General features: G+C 48.4%; 4 protein-coding genes across 4 annotated transcripts; 1 reads left to right on the top strand and 3 right to left on the bottom strand.

Annotated features, from left to right (window-relative positions):
* Positions 1-222: 222 nt before the first annotated feature.
* On the bottom strand, positions 223-1,757 carry rpL3 (60S ribosomal protein uL3; the record flags this gene model as incomplete). The annotated part of the gene is made up of 6 exons (XM_033568077.1): positions 223-478; positions 540-1,213; positions 1,288-1,444; positions 1,516-1,573; positions 1,662-1,693; positions 1,753-1,757. 6 exons carry the CDS (start codon positions 1,755-1,757, stop codon positions 223-225), a joined length of 1,182 nt encoding a protein of 393 aa, XP_033430072.1.
* A 764-nt stretch (positions 1,758-2,521) lies between these two features.
* Positions 2,522-5,569, bottom strand: cyc8 (putative transcriptional corepressor Cyc8; the record flags this gene model as incomplete). Its single annotated transcript, XM_033568076.1, has 8 exons — positions 2,522-3,991; positions 4,060-4,304; positions 4,370-4,526; positions 4,583-4,675; positions 4,736-4,915; positions 4,976-5,058; positions 5,114-5,317; positions 5,395-5,569. The coding sequence occupies 8 exons, from the start codon at positions 5,567-5,569 to the stop codon at positions 2,522-2,524; spliced, it is 2,607 nt and encodes an 868-aa protein (XP_033430071.1).
* Positions 5,570-13,238: 7,669 nt separating this feature from the next.
* On the top strand, positions 13,239-14,371 carry ATNIH1004_003397 (uncharacterized protein; the record flags this gene model as incomplete). The annotated part of the gene is made up of 3 exons (XM_033568075.1): positions 13,239-13,570; positions 13,630-13,795; positions 14,006-14,371. 3 exons carry the CDS (start codon positions 13,239-13,241, stop codon positions 14,369-14,371), a joined length of 864 nt encoding a protein of 287 aa, XP_033430070.1.
* Positions 14,372-17,289: 2,918 nt separating this feature from the next.
* On the bottom strand, positions 17,290-21,213 carry ATNIH1004_003396 (mRNA-binding protein RRP12; the record flags this gene model as incomplete). Its single annotated transcript, XM_033568074.1, has 3 exons — positions 17,290-19,122; positions 19,177-21,087; positions 21,151-21,213. The coding sequence occupies 3 exons, from the start codon at positions 21,211-21,213 to the stop codon at positions 17,290-17,292; spliced, it is 3,807 nt and encodes a 1,268-aa protein (XP_033430069.1).
* Positions 21,214-21,296: the final 83 nt, after the last annotated feature.

Genomic DNA, 21,296 nt, shown 5'->3' with positions numbered 1-21,296 from the left:
CTACAGGCTATGACAATTTCATTTCATGAAAGTTTTCTTTTCTTTTCTTCTTTTTTTTCTTTCTTTTGTTAAATTGTCATGAAATTGCCTTGCAGCTACGTTAAAAACTAGGAGAATCCATCACTTTTCCACCCGAGATGAAGACTTGAAAGGTATTCTTCGCTTTTTTATTGAAAAAAGATAATAGTTGCACTACACCAAACCAACATCCCCATAAACACATTAAGCAGAAGTAACAAGGTCCTTCTTGAGGGTACCCATGAAAGCACGCTTCTCCTCGGGGGTCTGGAAAGCACCGTGACCGAACTTGGATGAGGTATCGATCCATTTGAGCTCGACCTTCTCAGTGGCCCTCCTGTTGGTCTGGGGGTACAGGGTCTTACGCAGGGTCATAACGCGCTTCTTGACACCAGGAATGGATCCCTTAATGAGGAGGAAGTCGTTCTTGACCTCACCATAGTGGACGAAGCCACCCATACTAAAGAACGACTGTTAGCCTTTGCTCTTGAGCGTCATCTGGTGACTTATAATGTACTTACGGAGTGATCTGCTTCTTGGAGATATCGAACTCAGTAGCGGCGTTACCCTCATCGGTACCCTTACCGATGCGGAAGACCTTGTGGTTGCATGAGGTACGGTGGTGGTAACCCATCTGACCGGCACGAGCAACGGTCCACTGGACGTGGCTGGGATGCCAAGCACCGATACAAGCAACCTTACGCAGACCCTTGTGAGTCTTACGGGGAAGCTTCTTGGTGCCCCAACGGCTGGTAACACCCTGGAAACCGTGACCTTTGGTTACGGCAATGACATCGATCATCTCGTCCTTCTCAAAGATGCTGTCGATCTCAATGGGCTTCTCGAAGAGATTGCGGGCGAAGTCGACCTTATCGGAGACGGAGCCACCGTTGACCTGGATTTCCATCAAGTGGGCCTTCTTCTGCTTGAGAGGAGTCTTGCGGATCTGAGTATGGGCAAGCACACGGACAACAGTGCAGTACTTCTTGATGCGCTCAAGCTCGCGAGTGATAGCCGAGCCGTTCTCCTCAGCATGCTTTTTGGCGTACTTAGTGAAGGCCTTCTTCTTGCTCTTGTACCAGTTCTTGTAGAAGCGGCGCTTGACCTCGTCACTCAGATGCTCTGCCCAGACGGTGGTGAGTGAGCGGAGACCGCGGGGGGTCTCGATGTAACCGACAACACCGACAGCGACAAGCTAATCATTTGAGACCACTGGTCAGTAACTGAATTCGAACAACCACAAGGGCCATCGCTCTTGTTCAAACATACCGGAGGCGTCTCGACAACGGTGGCAGCCTCAACAATCTCCTTCTTGTGCATCTTGGCACCGGGTCGGTCAAGGTCACGGACAACAGTGGTCATACCGGCTTTGTAGCCCATGGAGGCCGTCAGGTGAACGGGCTTCTTGGGGTCATCCTTGGGGAAGCTGCCGTACAAGTCAGTGCACCGTCCTTAAATCTCTCGACTGTACGGTAGGAATTCTCATCCTAAACTGACCTCTTGACCTTTCCACGGTGTCTGGCAGCACGCTTGCGCGGCAAGTAGGCAAGAGAGCCTATACAGGAACACGTTAGTCTATCGCACATATGCACACAACGACTGCAAAATTAGAAGCCGCAGATCAGAACATAGATTTTACGAACCGTGCCGAGGCGCTTCGTACTTCCGGTGACTCCTGAATAGAAAAGGATAATTAGCAAGCTGACCCTCTCAATTGTTTGACGACTATGTAACGGCATTGAGACTCACATCTTGACCCTGTTGTTGTTAGTCGTCGAAGTTGTGAAGGAGAGTGTCTATCTCTGAATTTGCCGGAAGTCGTATTTTGCAACGCTTAACGAATGTGGGCTAAGCGAAGTCTTGGCGTGGGTCTCCCTTAGGCACGTGAAATTACAGGGGCCTGAGGCAGCAAGGTATCTACCGCTATCCTCGATACAGTATCCCGTGTCCTAAAGCAACCCATATTCGATTTCAATGTAATAGGGCAAAATTACTATGCTAAAAACATAAGCCAACGCTACGGGACTCAGAGAAGATCGACGTCCGGTGCTGGAGATGAAGTGCCCTGCTTCTACAGTTCGTAGTATTATTCCCACCATCATGAACGAGAGTTGCAAGACCATTTACAAGCTATTCTTGATCATTCAGTGCGAAACTAGAGTGTAAGACGATATCAAAAGAGATCTGAACGGCTGGGTTGTCACAAGGCTAAGAATTCAAACAAGAAAAGAGATAGGTAGTCAAAGGGGGTCGGGTGAACAGATAGATACAAGTAGATTTAGCACACCTCCTCGAAACACGGAAAACAGATCCTACAATACAAATTCAGTTGCTAAGACAGCTGACGAACACAAATGAATTCCACCGGAAAACATGGGGGAGAAAAGAGTATATAAACTGACTGGGAAAAGAAAGTAAGAGGGTGTTGAACGAGGGCACAAGGACATCTCAAAACGACAATTCTACCTGTGTCCCGAGTTTGAGAACATGCAACCACCAGCATCTAGGCTGAAGTCTCCGGTTTCGACTGCGAAGACTGAGCGCCACCACTCAGACTCCCACTGGCGCCGTTATTGACACTACCCGACCTACTACCAGGGCTACCTTTGGCAGCGGCGCTTACCCTTTTATCGTCTTCATCGTCATCGTAATTCTCATCCACGTCCATCTTCCGTGCAGCAGGCTCAAGCACTTGCTCACTGCGAGTGGCTTCCTCTTTAACAGGAGTCTGAGCAGGTGCAGGACCAGACTGCGGTCCATTTGAGCCAGAAACAGAGCTTTCGGCCATGGGAGGAAGACTAGGGCCACCAGAGGGATGCTGAGGCATATGCTGAATGGATGGCAGCGTAGGAGGGTGATGCGCTGCCTCTGATGGGTGATAATTTTCACTGATACGGTGTTGATCTTCACGCCGGACTTCAGAGGAACTACGGCGCTGCATCTCTCCGGGAGACGGCATGCGGTTTGGGGGAGTCACGCGACGAGTAACCTGTTCGTCAAGTCGCGCGCGAGACTCTTCACTGGCAACCTTCTTGGTTGGGCCTGATTCGGCTTCCCACTCCCGGCCACGCTTCATGGCCGACGTGGGGCGATCCTCACGGTCGCGAGCAGCAGCTTCAGCGGCAGTAATGGCGGATGGGGGAGGAGGTGCACCACTAGCGATTCCAGTGCTGCTAGCACCCTGAATAACAGTTGGGCCATGGTGATATTGCTGGTGGGGGTATGTCGACCCAGGGGAAGAGGGGCGCTCTTCACGGATGGGCCTAATTTCAGCAGGCGGGGTGAAAGGACGAGGGTAGGCAGGTAAGGGTCCACCAGAAGCGGGGGCACCGTTAGGTGCACTTGGTCCCGCCGGAGGCGCAGCGGGAGGTAACGGGCCACGAGCAGAAGAAGAGAATGGCACAGCGCCGCTAGGGGCCCGATCGTGAGACGGCGCAGGTGGTGGGTTGGCAAGCTGGGGGAGAGCGTGGGCAGGGGTATAGACATTTGCGCCACCCACAGTTGTTTTTGGGGAACGAGCTGCCGGGGGCCCACGAATAGCTTCCGGGAACATCCTCCCTTGCTCCTGTCGTGGGCTTGGCTGTTGAATAGATCCAGGAGCGCGGACTGCATCACGACTGTCGATTCCATTAGCATTTTGAGTCTGGCTCTGTGCCTGGGACTGAAGTTCGTTGATGCCACGGTTCCAGTCAGCAATCTGCCTGGGAGGAGCTGGAGGCTGAGGGGGAGGTCCTCCAGTTGGTGTAGGTGCAGCCCACTGGGGAGCCGGGGGTCCACCGACACCAGGGCCTTGGTAAGCCTGAGGGTGAACATCTTGAGGCTGAGGAGCTGGGGCGTTGGTTTGGCCAGAGCCTGACAGCTGACTCTGGAGGAGCTGCAGGCGTGCCTTAATGTGAACATTGGTGGGGTCCAAATCGGCAGCACGGCCATATGCATCAAGAGCATCCGCGATCTGATTATTGCAGGACTCATACTGTTAAAAAAAAAAAAAAATGTTAGCAAGACTAGTCGCTGATGTCGACGGTGCTCCCATTGACTCACCAGAGTACCCAAATCATACCACACTTCCGAGATGTAAGGGTTCAGGCGGATCGCACGAGAATAAGCATCCAATGCGTCGCGGTATTGATTAATCTGGTAATAAAGCACACCGATCGAGCACCAGAAAGTCGGATTCCTTCCGTCCCGATAGACAGCCTGTTGGTAGGCTTCGTAGGCTTTGGGATACTTGGCTTGAGACATGTAGCAGCGACCAAGTAGATACCAGCTCTGTGCATCATTGTTATCTGTTGTGAGTGAAAACTTAATATTAGCATCTAAATTGTTCTCTGGGAAATAAATAGAAGCCTACCTGCGCTGACTGATTTTTCAAGATATTCAATGGCCTTTTCTTGGCTCGCATAGCTGTTGCTCTGTTGATGATACAGCCATCCAAGCTGTTGCAAGACCTTCGCATGATTCGGATCACGGTCCAGAACCCGTCTGTAAGCTTGCTGTGCAGCTTCAAACTGTGACAGTGTTAGTATTGGCTGTCGCCCCAAAACAGATACCCTTGGCGACTCACATCCTTCTGTTGTTCGTGAACATGACCGATTTGGAACCAAATATCTTCTTCCGTCAACGGGCGGGGAGGATCAGTGACAATGTATTTAAAGCACTTTAAGAGTGAGCATTAGCAAATAGTCAACAGAGTTTGCTCCAATGTAACTTATCATACCTCCAGACTTTGGCTAAACTTCTGCTGCTGTTTGTAGATGATCCCCAGTCGAAAATAGATTTCATTGGCCTTCTCAAAATCCGGCGCCATCCGCATGACCTGAGAGAAAGCCTCTTCTGCATGGTCAAGAGACCCGTAGCGATCGTACAAAATACCAATTCCATACCATAGCTTCGGTTCCTATAAGCGCGACTATGAGTTATGTTTGTCGAATAGGGAGAATCCGCCGGAAATACTGACCTTGGGATCGCGCAGATGATACAGCGCCTGCTGGTAGGACGTGTATGCCTCTTGCAAGTTGTCCATCATGAGGTGGCAATGACCTAAGCGCCGTCAATTTACTGTGGATAAAATGATATTAATATGCGCTCAACATACCCAAGCTACCCCAGGTCTCTCCGCTCGTTGGGTCCAGTTTCAGAATATTTTGAAGATATTCAATAGCCTTCGGGAATTGTTCTTTCGTCCGCAGGATACAAGATATCGCATTCATGGCGGGAATAGACCATTGGTTATGGCGTAAAGCTTGCTCATATGCATTCATGGCGCCATCAAGATCGCCCATCAGCTCAGTCAAACTTCCTGTAGAGAATTGTCAATGCACATCTATAAGACAATCGAGGAACTGCTTAAGGGCGCAAATCAAGGGAGGGAGTTACCGATCTGAAGCCAGACTTGCTCATTGAGCGCAGCAATTTTTTGGGCAGTGCTTAGAGGGTGGCCTTTTTGGCCTTGGGCTTGCAACTGAATATGTCCATTGACCTGCGGATGGGCTGCAAGGTGACCATGGTGGGGAGTCACGCCTCCCGTGGGCGAAGGTTGGGTGTGAGCCATTATGCAGCGACACAATTAAATCTAGTCACAACACAACCAAGCTTCGACTCAAACCGCAGCCTTGGCTCCCATACACTTTGCGAAACAATGATGCAATGCGCGTCCGTGTTACTGAAAGGTCGCACAGTCCCGATATAAGTGTTGGCGTGATATGGAACCCAATGATTGTCGCAAAACGCGACGATTTCCACGCTATGTCTGGAGGTCAATTGCGGCCAAAAACCGGTTGCAACATCGAAGTTATTCACAGTCAAGCTCGAAGCTGCCAACCGCGACGTAGTCGTTCCCACCTCTCTCGGTCAGGTGATATGAGATTAGTATAAGGAAGCGCCAACAGCAAACAGCCACAGACAGCCAATGGAGGTACAAGGCGATTGGGAGAACAGACAATACTGATAGGAGCAACAGCAGTGTCTGTTAAGTGGCACGGGGGTGGAGTGGGGGGTAATAAAACACGAATATAAGGATGCGAGAGGTAAGTCAAAGGGACTAGAAAGGGATAGGGAAAAGGCAAAAGGGAAGAAGAAGGAAAGATTGAAGCCGAATTCAATGAAAAAGGGTGTACGACAACAACAGGGGGACAAATCAACAAAAAAGGAAAAGCGAGGAAAAGGAAAGGGGAAGAAAAGAGGAAAAAAGAGAGGAGAGGAGAAGAAGAAGAGAGGGAATGGCCGAGGGGCTGGTGGTAATGAGTGAAATTTGCCAAGCGGCGCTAGTGGTTGTGCAGCTCTCGAGCAGTCAGCAAAGGAAAGCACGGAAAAGCTGAGATGGCGGTTGTCCGGGCGCCAAGCCCAAGACGGGCAGCTTTACATCCAGGAACGGCCTAGTGAGTGGGGACAATCTGGAGTCGTGTCTGCGGATATTTACAGTTAATATTTTCCGGACACCGGAGCTCAGGTGAGTGGTTTCGTACAGTACTACCGATTACCTACGGAGTAGGCACTTCGCAGCCTACGACTTACGAGTAGTATCTATTAACGTTGAATTTCCCCCTTCAAATAATGTTTTGCATAGGTATCTATTCCTATATCATTCCTAGGGTGAGGACAGAGAAAAGTGCCAAACATGAGAATAAATAAAATTAAAAATTAGGCAGAGAGGGGGAGGAGAGAAAGGAAACCTTTCTACAGCTCCTACATATGCACTCTATATTATCTGGCAGGTGTTTGTTCACTACCCTCACCACACCTTGATGGTCTCCCATAAACAAAGTCTTTAAACAGCGAGGTAGAAAGTTAACACTAATTCTCAATATATCTATACCATGGCATATTTTTATTTTTATTTCTGTTTCTTTTCTTCTCTTCTCTCTTTTTATTGTCATTTCATTTTTATTTTTTGTGTTTGGTCAAATTTCAAGAATGCGATCGATAGGTCCAATTGAGGACGAGAAATAGTATCGTGTCGGCAGGAGGGTCCGTGTGATAGAAAAAGTCGCGTTGGTACGGAGTAGAGGTAGCAAATTAGAAAATTTATAAAATAGGAGACAAAAGTATGGGTATTTTAATAAACAGGGGAGGGAAAGTAGGCAAGCATCATTTCTAACAGATTGAACAAAATTTTTAGTCCATATGGAGTTGAACCACCCCGAAACAGGGCAGTGTCTGACGACCTAGGATGCAAGCGCCGGAGCCAGAGGAGCAACCACCAGGGATTGGGGGCAAGAGAACTTAGGGAAGCCTAGCACGAACCCCACGGTTGTGACTCGCCGAGGGGCTGCAGGTGGACTATGGAACACGGACCCACCGACCCTCTCTTCCCCGTGCCATTTATTTATTATTTAATAAAATAGTGCATTATTTACGCACTGCCGCCAATAATTCCTGACTGCGGAAGTGGGGCTACAACCGACATACATGACTGGCGTATGGCCATAAGCTCAACCACCTAAGCTCCCGGCAGCCTAGTTAGGCATGAGGCGTTCTCCACCCCGACCATCTGCAAATGTTGCAGTTGCCCCCAATAATACCAAAAACTGGGCCTTACGTTATAACGGCTTAGGCTTAGCCTGTGCCAGACAATACCATGCAGTTATGGAGTAGGGCCCTCTGCGGTCCATTCTCCAATCATTCCCTTCTCTATGGTGCTAAATTGGGAACCGAGTACTCCGTAACGACTTTCGGATCCGTCAACCAATATCCACCTCCCTTACCCTTCTTGTCTTCCTTCCCTCCCATCTGACAGTGTCATACGTCAGCCTCGTCTGCATACACCCGGCAAATTTCAGCCGTCTGGCAAAGTGTCCGTGCTGGCTTGCAGCGAGCTACCTCTCTTTCCTTTTTGTTCATAATTTCGTCCTCAAAAAGTCCATAATTTCTAACATGCTTACATCCTGGTCATGCCCTAGACAAGTGTGTTGAGAGAATAGACTATGAATGTGTTTATTGAATTTCTGTTACCCCTTCCGTTATTTTTTCACTCGCAGTACAACTGCTTAGCTAATCTAGTTAGTTCCAGTGAAATAGGTATCTGAGGTATAGTGTACAACACTCACTGACTGGGATGGGGGAAAAAATTAGACCCATGAGCCACCCTAGCAGCCACAGATTCCTAACGGATTCCATTAAGTGGGGCTCTTCCCGATGCTGATCCGTCGGCTCTTCTGCTGATGTCGATGATCTTGATACATCACCTGGGTGGGCCGATCTTTTTTTTCCTTTTTTTTTAAAAAAAAATCTTTTGACCCCATTCCCCCCTTACAAGACAAGCAAATAAAAAATGCCACCCCACAACTGACACTAAATGCCTCCCACACAGTCATCCCCTGCCTTTTTTTCTCTTTTTACTTGTCCCCACCGGAGGGGCTGCAGTCCCCAACGTCGGAAAATCCAGCGAATTCTGAGGGCCATCCGAAATTTCTTAGCCTTTTTCGCTTTTCCTCTAGGGGAAAAAGTGACTCACCTCACCCACTCGTCAGGCCCGAATCTCAGCCCTGGGATCAGATATATCCCAGATTCACACTGCTAGTATACATTTAAATAAATAAATAAATAAATATTTTAAAGAAGGTAAATAGATCAAAATAATGACGCTATATTAATTTAAGAATAAAAATCATGGAAGCTGCTCTACTCATAGTCCTCCGTGACTACTAGCTAAAGTACAGAGTATTCCTACGCTGCCCACGCCTGGAGAAAGTCCGGGGAAAAGCTACCATTCTTCATATTTTGAGTGCTTGATACTATCACAATATAATTTTACAGAAAAATACTCCACGAGTACATACACACATATCTCGTAGATTCTCCAGTCAGCATCTTACTTATGTAACAACGCATAAGCGCAAAACGCTGCTGCAATTGGACCATTATCCCTGAATTTAATAGACATACCTAGCAATATTAAGCTTTCGCTAAATGTAGAAATATGCTCCTTAGGTAAGGATTCAGCATTGATAAACCCCTGTTCTTCCTCGACGGAAGTACTTACTACATAAGTAGGGTAGCTGCTGCTACTCTACATGCTTGTGGCAGGGTGGGCAACCAACGCCGTGCATAATACACAACATATGTAGAATGGTGGTGATCCCACATCCACTGTACGACGACAAACACTTTGATGGTAGCATGATCTGATTGCTGATATGTGTGCATATGCACAGGACTGCTTAAAACGAACAAAATAGGATAAACAAAATAAAATAGCAAGAAAAGAAAAAGCCAATCTAGGTGCTACTTAATGTAAGTACTAATTATCAGGTTACGCGGCAGCATGCAGTCCCTCCCTAGTGCTGCTGCTTGCACAATCTAGGGATTTAGCAATGTGTTACAGAGTATAGTAGACTGGGAGGACATTTACCTAGCAACGCTCATAGGGAATAAATGCCCAATAAAATAACAATAGTTCTAAAAGAAAAAGTACAAGTCATATGCTATACTTAGGCTATTTAATTCCTGGTGCTATCTCCTATTAACGTTTACATATGTAGTTGGATCCTTCTTGTCAATACCACCAGCTGTTGTACACGGTCGGAGGTCTATCCTTGTATACTCAACCGAACACCACCAAACTGGATAAATTTGAAATTATATTTACTATCATTCAGGATCGAAGTAGACGAGTGGGGAAGGAGCTTAGATTAGTCTGCAAGATGATATTCTATCTGTAGTCATTTTCCTAGCTCGCTTCTATATCTTACAACTAAATATATATGCACTCTGACTGGATACTGACCGATTTACAAGAGCGTCCATCAGCATATAATGCAAATACTGACTATAACACAATATCGGCAGTGAGTGAGTAGATCTTTAGAAAGCATGCGCTGTTATTGATCCACTAAAGTGAGGTAGACAAGTGATGGAGGTTTAAGATATCAGGCATTGAAACTAAGTAAATTTTATTCGAGCCCCGAACTTAAAAACAGGTATGATCCAGATACTATTCCATTTTTCGCGTCCAAGATAGTATAGATTGATAGAGTGTTGAATAGCCTCTATCAAATATATATAGGGGTATAATGGCGAACGTGTTATTCTGTTAGAGAGCCTCGGTTTCATTAGTTCCTGCAACATATATCGATTTGACATGGGTATTTAAGATAGCCATAGGATCATTGAATAGTGTCATGAAGAATCACCACTATTTCAGTTCAGCACAATAATAAGCATACCATCGTCATGAAACTATAGGCCACCAGAATGCTCAGATGCAGGGGAATTATTATGCGGGTTGATGTGTTATCTTCTCCACCTCCTCCTTGCATGTGGTCGATGGATTGATGGCATGTACGTATATGGATAAATATAGTAAACCGACGATCGGAGTTTGTAGACTCCGAGTGAGACGAAGGGAATAGAAAACAGGATCCCAAAATAAAATAATAAAATAAAAAGGCAGTCTTCCCCTCTTGAAAATAAAACCTGTCAACCCCGCACCAGTACAGATGTAGACATCACATAAAGTGCCAACAGTTGGCAGATGTTGATGGAGCGTGATCCACAACCTCCTCACTTTGGATGATCTTACTCCGCACCGTTGGCCGTTGTACATACATAATCTGGTTGTAAGCCATAACGTTAGGGGAGATAGATATTTATAATCGCATGTATGTACATACAGAGTACCTACTACCTACATAGAAGGATCGTCACATACTGCATTGGATTGTGGTGGGGTCGTTATCGCGACGGTTCGTCCTTAGATTTAGAGATTTGGAGTCAACAGCTACAGGTTGCAGATGTACTCTAAAGTAGTATTCGCATTCGATGCATATGTATCTGGCTGCACAATTATCTGTGTGTCTAGGCAGATCTCCATGCGTAAAGATTAGGTGCCCCTCTCTTCTACCTACCTACTAGTAGTGTAGTAAGTATCTTAAATTCGGGCCATTGAAGAGGGATTAAAGGGTAAAATTGCACCAGTATCCAACAATCAGCGTAAACAGATTACTAATGAACTGACTTGGCCAATTTACCCCTGTGGCCGTGCTCAGTTGAACCGCGAAGCCATCTCAGCTGATCTGGACGTTGGTGTCAGCCTACGGTGGCAATGAGGAAGATTAGGAGAAGGGGGATCCTTGGGGCTTACTTTCTTGGCTATTATAACCCTCTGATAGAGGCCTTAATTGCTCCCTGTTGTTGTTGGAGCATCATCGTCCCTGTACACCGCTACCAACGCGAATCGCCGTCATTATGGATTATATTGAACACAGGCCGCCAGCACAGGGCAACAGATCAAGATGTTATCTATAGGTCATGCCAGTGGTTTCGACGTCGCTATATTCAAATTTGCAGCATACGAGTACTCCGTGGATAGTGGGATACTTCACATTTCCAGTACAAGAAAGTTCCGATGCCATGATCCGCCTTGAGACCAGGTACCTTATGTACCTGCGATTTTTAACAACACGTCTAGAGGGAAACCGCCTTCTCCAGAATAACTATACATAATGTATTATTTAACTCACCGTTCATCGCTGCGATGAGTCGTATCTGGACCCTGGCCAAGGAGAGAGCCATACGTTCCAAGATCTGGGCAGTATCGCCAAGAACTCCTCGAGCGGTTGCGAGATATAATGAACCAACGGGGAACGTTGCCTAGAGACTGCTCTGGGCGGAAGCCTGTGATTCTATGATAAGAGACTTTCCTTTCTGTGTTGGAGAATCACCGGGGAAGAAGCCCCTCCAAGTCTCCAACATATGCGATGCAAAGCCATATGCTGAAAGGTGCGGAGATTTGGTGACGAGTCCGAGGGACTGAATCCCATCGGGTGTTTCATCGGAAGCAGCTAGGGTGTCCAAGTTAGTATGAGGATCGAGGGAAGATCTGTCCTACATGTAGGCATCAAGGGTGTATGAACCCCCTTTTATGTTATTCTAGGTTTTAGTCAAGTCAACGTGGCCCCTGTGACTGGATCGACATCCTTGGAGCGAGACAACAAACCAGATACGAAGAAAGCCACGACGATGGTTTGATGAGACCGATTACCTAATTTATTGGTCTATCACACCACTCAAACGCGAAGCATCCTGCACAGGCCCGGATGGACGGACTACAGAGCGAGGATTGCCAATCTCTCGGCAGGGCTAGGCGACTCGCTCGGCGTTTGTTTTTTTTTTTTTTTTTTTTTTTTTTTTTTGAGGGGGGAGTAGTGTTCCCAAGAGGGTGGGCGGCACTGTCTGCGATAGGAGAGAAGATGTAAAGCCCGATGAACATTTTGTCTTAAGTATTCTTATTGATAGCTACCACGAGGTCCCTCACTAGCCTGTTGTAGGGCAGGGTGTCCAAAAGTCGAAAAGGAAGGTAACAAAATGCAGTGTATTGAATCATACCAAGGTAAGCACTATAACACCTGAGATCAGATGGTAATACCGCCAAGACGCTCATCCAACCTCCGAACGCGGATCACTGACAGAGGCAAGCCAATCAGCGCTCGCAGTGCAGCAGAGATAATCCCCGCAGAGCCTTGGCACCTTGGCGGGCAGTACGGTAATTACCGCAGGGCTTACACAATGGACGCATTCGTTCGTCTTGGCAGTCAATTGAGCAGCAGTGTTTTGGTTGTACCCTTCTCTCTCTGATCGATTGATGCTCCTACCTAAACCTGTGCATGCGGATCTTCCCGCATCTTGAGGATGATTGATTCTGGACTTTCCCCTCTCCTCCACTCCCTTGTCGTCATTATCTTCTCTTTTCGCCTTCCCAGGAGGTTAGTTTTGCTTGGAAGTGCCCCTTCGCCATGGATAAATTTATGTGACACCTTTTGTTGTCGTCGATGCCAAGGGCTCGGCACCTGGGCGTCTTGGCAGTAAAAAAGCCAGAAGACAGACTCTCCCTTCCGCTGCAGTGACCCTCGACAAGACCTGGCTTTTTCTCTTGGGTCTTGTGCTTTTCTTGGGTTTCCGCTCTGCAACCGTCCCTTGGAGTCACCTATGGCAGTCCTATAAGTCTCCTGGTTCCTCCCTCCGCTCCTTTGTCCTCCCCTCCCATCAATTCCCCCTTCCCTCTCCCCTCCCGCCGCCTTGCTTCGTTAAGGGATCGACATCGAGTGCCCTAGATAGTGAGAAGTTATGCCCCTTGCGCGCGAAGCCATGCGGTGAGCTTGTCCCTGTTGCTCAGTGTGCACCCCTGTACCACCTTGTGCCTTTCCCGCTGTATTATTATTCTGAAGGGGGAGAAGATCTTGTTTGCTCCACCGATTCTCTATTTTTCCCTGCCTCCGCCCACTATGAGGGAGCCGGAGATGACCCATTCTCCTACCTACTACCAAGACCATGGTCAACTCATGACAACATATCATCACGATTCAACTCCCGCCGCTCCTCATGCAGCGCATATACCTCCATTTTCCTCCACAGATCCTCGCCCCAAGCAGGGGGTTTCTGGTTACCCTCCCTCGGAACTCAATCCAGTCGAAGATGCCATTTCCTCCGATTCGTGGGATACTTCCTATGGACAACACCCACAGGAGCTGCACAGTCTGCCGCACCGCTACCAACAGCAGGCCCCTGTGGAATCAATATACTCAGACCCTGACCCGTCGGCTGTAGCTCCAGTGACGTTTGTTCCCCCCACCTTCGTTGTGATAGTGTGTCTATGTTAACGTTGGCTTCGTATAGGAACGGAACGACTCGAAAAGAGGAGCGCGTCCGTGGGAGTTGGACTGATCACTCGTCATACATGTCGGGCGAGAATAATCACCACAGCGCAACCCGCGCCCACAAACGACCGATTCACCAAGAGGAGCCTTCGACGGATGACAGTCAGGATGCGCTTCTGATGCTGGTAAGATACTCTCGCTGCTCTGCAGAAAACATGGCTTGTACCCTGTCTAACCAATTGCAAACTCCAGTTTCGACTATCCGTTCCTGTACCGATCTTTTCCCTTTGTGCATCTTCTACACCGTCTTCGGCCTCTTATTCGTTCTTTTCGTCTCTCCTCTTCGACTCTGCTCGTGCATCCCATACTTTCGACCAACCTCATTCCGTGCGCAGCTGTGCGACCTTTTGGTGCCGCAGTTGCACATCCACGAACGATTGGTCTGTTTACGAGCATCGTCCTCGTTCCGATCGGCGTCAACCCAGTCGATATACAATAATAATGATGCGGATCGATCATCGGGTTCCAATTCATGCGAATCCTATTCCGTTGGTGGTTTAGTCGCAGTCCTCATTCTGTCGTCTTTCCTTTCCGTTGCATTTCTCCTCCTTGTCTGGACGGCGGCCTTCTTTTGGGTCTTCGCGATGGTCCTGGGTAATCCGGATGGCACAGAACGCAAAGATGATGGCCGAGCTGCTGTTCTTGGTGTCTGCAAATGGTGGCATATGTGGCTTTGCAAGGCTCGAAAGCCGACCTTTTAATCGGCCCTCTATAATCAACGTCACATGATATTGGATCCCCACTTTTTAATACCTCTTTTTGTCAAGCGTGGCTTTCTTAGTTGAATGTTTCTTCTCGTTTTGTTTCTTTTCTTTTCTTTTTCTTTTTTTTTTTACGTTGGCATGATACCAATGTTTGGGATGCGTGGAATGATTTCAACCTTTTTTTTTTTTTTTTTTTTTTTTTTTTTTTTTTTTTTTAAATATTTTCATGTTGTATTCGAGTGTGGACAAGAGTTGGGAATGATCTTACCGGCGCCGGGCGTTGATTTTTCCCTGCTTGCTTGCTCGCATACTATCGATCTCTTCCGTCGATCAATCGTGAGAAAGGTCCAAAGCACGATCTTCCCGGAACGAAAGAAAGACGGGGCAAAAAAAGAAAAAAAGGAGTATCTCTAATTTGCAGGCCGACAGGCGTCATCGGCCTAGTCACGAAACGGGAACTTTCTGTGTGTACTGTACTTCTACTCTTCGAAGAATTGATACCCAGGCTGGACTTTTTTGTTCATGTCTCTCTTTTTATTATTTAGTTTTTATATTTATTTTGGAGGTTTTATTACCAAGAGACGATAGATCAACTTTGAACTCGGGAGAAAAGAGAACTTCATACTTAGATTGAATTCTTTTCTGATATATCATTTCTTGGCCATACCTAGATTACCTATAATCTCGACCATGCCTAATAAACTCCCGACTTTCTCATGCGGTGATTCTTCACACTACGCAAGGAGACTGGCTCCCAGTTCCAGAAAATTCAATTTGTTATTCTAATGTGATATCAGACTGGGCAGGCTCTGGCCACAGACAAGGTCCCTTTCCATCTCTACAGTGGAGGTCTGTATAGTGTGTGATAGCGTATTCAGTAGGTCCCTCACATTACAGGCGCTCGATAAATGAATATCCAGTGGGAAATCAACACCTTCAGTACAGAGTACTCCGTAGACAACCGGAGGTATCTAAGATCAGCCTTCTAGTTCCTATTACTGCTCCCTCAGTCTGCACCTGGATGTGGAATCCAAACTCGTCATTACTCTCAGTAGCCATGGCCATATGTCTTCTCATAATACTGGGTGATATACTCGAACAGTTGTGTTACCGGGTTCCCCCTTCTCTGTTGGACCGGTACGTTTTGCTCACAATGGATTCCTTCCAGAGCTCCTTATTCCATGCAAGGTACTCCGTACACCGGCCACACTTTCCATTCTCCTGCCATGCATTATAGTCCTATAAGTCATGGCATTGGGTCTTCCCCTCGAATTTCGCGGCTGTGTACAGTTCCAGAAGGTCGATTATGGCTCTGTTTTACTCATCGAGCAGGTGATCTCACAACTCGTAGTTATTAGGGATATGTTGCAGTCATTTGGTTAAACGTACGTGCCTGATTTTCCTGGGTACCCCAAATCATGACTGTTTCTCAGTTCTTGGGGGGTGCATATAGCGGCCAGCCCATACAAGGCGCCGTCGAAGGCATTGCTGAATTCCCTTACAGGTTCGAACAAAGTCATTCAGGCTGGAATATCGAGCCTATCACAAATTGCAAACAAAATCTCGTAGGGGTTCGCCCCTACTTACAGTTTGCTCAAGCTAATTACATAGCTATGGATATGTTCGATCGCCTTGTCGCTGAACCATGCGTCTGATTTAAAGTCGATGGCACAGAAGACCGGGCGCGCCAGATCCCCGAGTGATTTGATGGATACTTGTCCCTGGTCTTGCAGCGGATTGATAGTCGAGCATCGTTGTCTTGTCCTCCATCCTTATGAGTGTTCAGTCTTTCAGCCTAGGCAGGTACGGCCTGAGTTGGCTATATTCTGACTAGCACATTGTTAATGGTGTTGTATTATAGCCTATAGCCTTCTGGGCGTGAATTTACACGGAGACAGGTATCACCTGTGGAGTTTCCCCAGAGTATCGCTGTGGATCACCCAGTTGTTTTCGTCTAGCATCATATTTTGTACAAGCTGCCCCTGCCTCTTTCTCTTTGCTGCCAGCTTCTTTTTTTTCCTTTTCTATTTATTTTCCTTCGTGGATGGCACGATTGTAGAGCATGTTCGGCTTTTTGCTTAAAGCCACGAACGACCATGTGAGCTTCGTATGTGCTGTCATGCTGTATTTTCCAAAACCAACGTGCGGGTAGGGGCCGCATGTGCTTTTCATGATCCATCTGATCACACGAAAGGTGCCATTGCGGAGATGGTTGTGTATTTCAGTCTTTGCAGTTGCAAGCCATTTGTCTTTTATTGGTGTATAGTGGTGCGGCGAGATGATCAAAGGAAGCGTAGCGAATAAAAACTTCGCTGATGTCCAGGGGGACAATATTCACTAGCTGGCAATATTTACTTACTGGCCTGTATCTGCAGTAAACAGTATGTCCATTGTAATAAAGAGGTCTCTGAGCAATACAGACCTACGGACCGTATCTATATGAAATAGGAAAACAGTACCATCTGTGGTTTCTATTTTTAATAGTGAACTGCACGTAAATAGGCTAGCTAAGCGGAACACGGAGATGTCATCTTGCTAGTAATAGGGCCATAATTCAGTAAATACTATAAATCAGTAGTATCTGAGGATATTGATTCCATAAGACTCCATTTAAGTGAAAACTTCGAGGGTATAGAGATACCTAGGGAAAATAAATGTCAATCAATCAATCATATACCACATGAATTCCATCCTCCCCTGTCCATAATCACGCAAGTTGCAACTGATTCCACCCGTAAATACATTTTACCATGTAACTGTCAGCCTATCTTGGCGGTAGGTAAAGGAAATGAAATTAAATGCACGAGAACCTTTGTTCAATTCATCATCAATTGTCGTTCATTTCAATGGAACAAACATAAACAAAAATTAAAATGAACCAAAATAAATCCCAATGCTAAATCTCAGCGACTGGATTATCTCCTTTTTCCGGCCTTGAATCCTCCTCGTCCACCCTGCTTGCCTCGAAAGCTCGTGCGTTTCTGGATGCGACCGCCACTGGGGCCGTGGGCTTTAGGTGTTCCCAGACCGCGGCGCTGAGGACCATTGCCCGGCCGCTTTGAGGATGCGGCGGCGGCGGCGTCCTCGTCCTCGTCCAAGTCCATGTTATCTCCCTGGAACCTCTTCTTCTGTTGTGCCTGGCCCATCTTGATCTTACCGCGTTGGCCACGACGGATAGCGTCAGGCCCGCTGACGGCTGCGACGTAAGCGTTGACACCACTCTCGCCGCCCGCGTCGCCATCCAGACCACCGGACATTTCCATGTCTTCGCCATTGTTATCGCCCAGGATGAGACGACCTTGGGAATCGACCTTGGCAGAGCGCTTTCGGCGGGATCCGGGTCCGGTGTTGAGGAACCGGATACTAGGCTTGGTGGTTGAGATATTGGCCAGGGCATCCGGCGCCAAAAGATCCAGCGGGTTGTCCTCGGGGGACATCTCACGAATATATTGCTCGCTCTGCTTGGTCTTCTTGCCTCTGCGGCCCTTGTGGGCGTGGGTAGCTCCCTCTTCGTCGACGTCGATTTCGCTAGCGTCATCGTCCGAGTCGGAGAAGTCAGAATCATAAACAGCCTTGTCGAAAGCATTACTGTACGAACGACCTTCCTTGTTATTGTTTTTATCGGCGGCCTCGTCCTCCTCCTCATCGTCCTCACCGGTCTTGTCGCCGTCCTTCTTCTTCTTCTTAGATCGTTCACGTTGTTTCCGGATATTCACCACCAGCTTACGGTCTGCTTCGCCTACCAGCTCTTCCACTGGAGTAGCACCAAATCGGCGGATGAGGCGGTCCAGAATTCCCTTCACCTTGCTGCGAAGACGGCCCTTGTGCTCTTTGCTCCAGACCATCAGGCTCGGTACTAGGGAGTTCAGGCGTGCGCGCAAAATATCATCAGGGAGCACAACAACAGCCACCTTAACAAAACCCAATACAGACCGGACGATTTCGCGGTTGTTGCTGGTAAGGAACAGCTCAACTGTCTGTACTAAGTCATTCCGCACGGCGGGTTGGATCTGAGTATGGAAATCGAAGAACAGACGCGAGAGAGCCGTCACAGACGCAGCGACCATGTGTGGGGAGCTACCAGCGAGACCAGCAGACACCATGGTGAAGAATTCCTCAATTGTCGCCGGGGCATCTGGGGCGTCGTTAGGCATATGAGGCACCAGTGCATTACGGATTACGGTGCCGGATGGGTTGCGCTCGGTATCAGCAGTTCTCTTCGCAAGGTGAACAAGCAAGTCGAAAGAGGCCGTTCTGGCCTTCTCATTGCTTTCTTTGCAGCCCAGGACCACCTCTGAGAGGATGGAAGGAATGAAGTGCAAATCAGAGGTCGGCAAGTAGGTGACGAGTTCGTAGACAGCGAGCATCCGATCACGGCGAGCGGACGCGGGCGTCTTGTCGGCGCTCGAAAGAATCAGGGCCTGCAGCTCGGAGGTCCTCTCCCGAAGGGCAGCACTTCCGGTTTCCGTCAAGGCCAATCGGGGGATCAACTTGTAGGCTTTCTTAATCAATTGCTGATCACCGGTTTGTCCATTTAGGATAGCAGCAGCAAGGGCGAACAAGCTGGAGAAACTCGAGCGAGGGAGGTAGATAGACATGGCAATGACCAGATCGATCAGGGTATGGGAAGTCGGGGGCATCTTGTCACCTGCACCACCCTGCTGATTACCCTGTTTGGAAGCCTCCTGCTCTGAAGCCACAGATGACTCGAGCATTGAGGTAACGCGTGTGAACGTGTCGTTCAGCTCCTATCTCACATCAGTCAGGAAGGTCATAGCAACGGGGGGAACTAAGTAACTGACATTTTCGGGGGTAATGCTCAAATAGGCATTGATGCATTGCAGAATGTAGCCTCTGTAGTGCGGAAGCGTCTGGCTGTACACGTTGAACAATACAGCTAACAAGTTGCTGGCGAATCCAGCAAGATGGGCAATGTTCTTCTCCGCAGTGGCCATGGTGATTCTCCGCTGGAGAATGAGATCATCACCATCCGCCTCGACAGACAGGATAGCCTGATTTGACTCGACTAAGTTCTGTAGTGCCCTGCAGATATCTACACGTAGATCGGTTTGCTTGTAGAGAACATTGGAAAGAAGCTCTGCAAAGCTTTGATCGAAAGCTTCCACCAGATCTAAGGGAAGCTCGCAGTAGCCGGGGAGAATCGCCCAAGTTTGCTGGACGAGTGTTTCGAAGATCTTAGTCTCCACGGTCTTCTCCGCAGAACTGTACTCCATCACCTTCTGATACAGAGCTTCGCTCAGGGGAACAAGCTCGGAGCGGAAATGGGCGAGGTTGGTGTTGGTGACATGGTCGCGAAGTATGGGAAGAAACCAGACACGGCCTGGTTGGCCGGCCTTCTGCTCAGTGATGTTCAAAGGCAAGATCTCCAAGACTGCGGCGGGTCCCATAGCTTCAACGGCACTACCCAGGACCTGATCCGCTTCCTTCTTGCCATGGAATGATTCATTGCTCCGAAGCTCGCCAACTGTCTTCACGATGTCATCCAAAAACGGGCTCGAACGCCACTTGAAGCTGTCAAACATTGCCGAGCAGACATTGAACACTTCTGCCCATGCTGCTTGGTACTTGACCGAGAGCAGATCGGTCCCGGACCTTGCCAACTTCTCAAGCGTTTTTTCGTCGTAAATCGAGGGCTCAATGATCACGGTATTGGGGATGCAATTAGACATAAAAGAGACTAAACACTCTGACGCTGACACGCGGATGTTGCACGAAGGAGAGGCCATATAGCTAGAAACCATGTCAAACAAGGAGGGCAGTTTTTCAAACGTATCCTCAGGGCTAATCTGAGCAGACACATCATAGCCGCGAGACAGGACCGCAATCCATGGAGGGAGCAGCTGCGAGTCGTTCTGCGCAGGTCGGAGCTCTGATATCGCCTCCAGCAGACGAGGCAGCTTGGAGGACGAAAACTCGTCGGCCATGCTAGAGAAAATCACTTCGAACACCTCGAAAGCGCCCATGGTAATGTACTCGTTCGACGACCGGGACGCATTCATTAGCAGCTCGCACAGCTGCTCAATCTTCTTGCTCGGCCATCCACCTGACGCGGTCGCGACTGTCTTCACTAACTGCAAGGAGTGGATGACCAGAGGATCATGATTCTCCCGACCATGAGGATCATGGCGTCCCCGTCTCTGCTTGGCCGCGGCTGTTATGCTATCGCCCAGTGTTCGCATTGCAGTCTCTGCACACATATCTGCGGCGGGGTGGTCGAGCGAGGGGCTGGGGGGCGGGGTCTTAAGGACCTTGATCAAAGCATCCTGAGCCCTCTTGCGCACCTTTGGGCGGTGGTCCACGGCTAAACTCAGCAATCCCGCAATCGCACGTCGCGGACTGATTTGGGTGTGGGGGAGATTCCATGAGGCCGAATCTTGCGCGATGAGTAACGACTCGAGGCAGCCTATTGACGGTCTGAGGAGAGGAGCTTCGACTTCGGGCAGGGAAAGGGCGGGGGCAAGACTGGTGAGGATCTGTGAAAACTTGGAGCGAAGGATCGGGGCGGGGACATAGGCTGTGGTGATGTCGAGAAGGTAGACGACGGAGGTGGCCAGGTCCTTGTTAACAATGCCTTGGGCGGCGGACAGCGATTGGGATAGCAAAGCGAGGAGCGCAGCAAAATAAGCCGTAGCCGAGAAGTCTGCTTTTTGGTCACGTAGGGTATCCTCCACTGCAGAGAGCACCACAGCTGTCTTAAAGAGATTTTAGAACTGAGAGTCAATGGGATAGTGGGATAGTGGGATAGTAGGACTTACATGGTGCTGATTCTGCAGTTTGGGAGACTTAATCTTCTCGAGCTTCTCCGCCAGGGTCGCCATGACGGGCAGATCGACCAACAGGCAGTGGAGAAGGCGATTTCCAGAAGAGGGTGTAGTCTGTAAAAGAGAGAGAGAAGAAGTTT

This window comes from Aspergillus tanneri (assembly GCF_003426965.1).
Source record: "Aspergillus tanneri strain NIH1004 chromosome Unknown AapTan_1_pilon_pilon_pilon, whole genome shotgun sequence".
In the NCBI taxonomy this organism is placed as follows: Eukaryota; Fungi; Ascomycota; class Eurotiomycetes; order Eurotiales; family Aspergillaceae; genus Aspergillus; species Aspergillus tanneri.
This window is presented reverse-complemented; position numbering and strand designations above follow the sequence as displayed.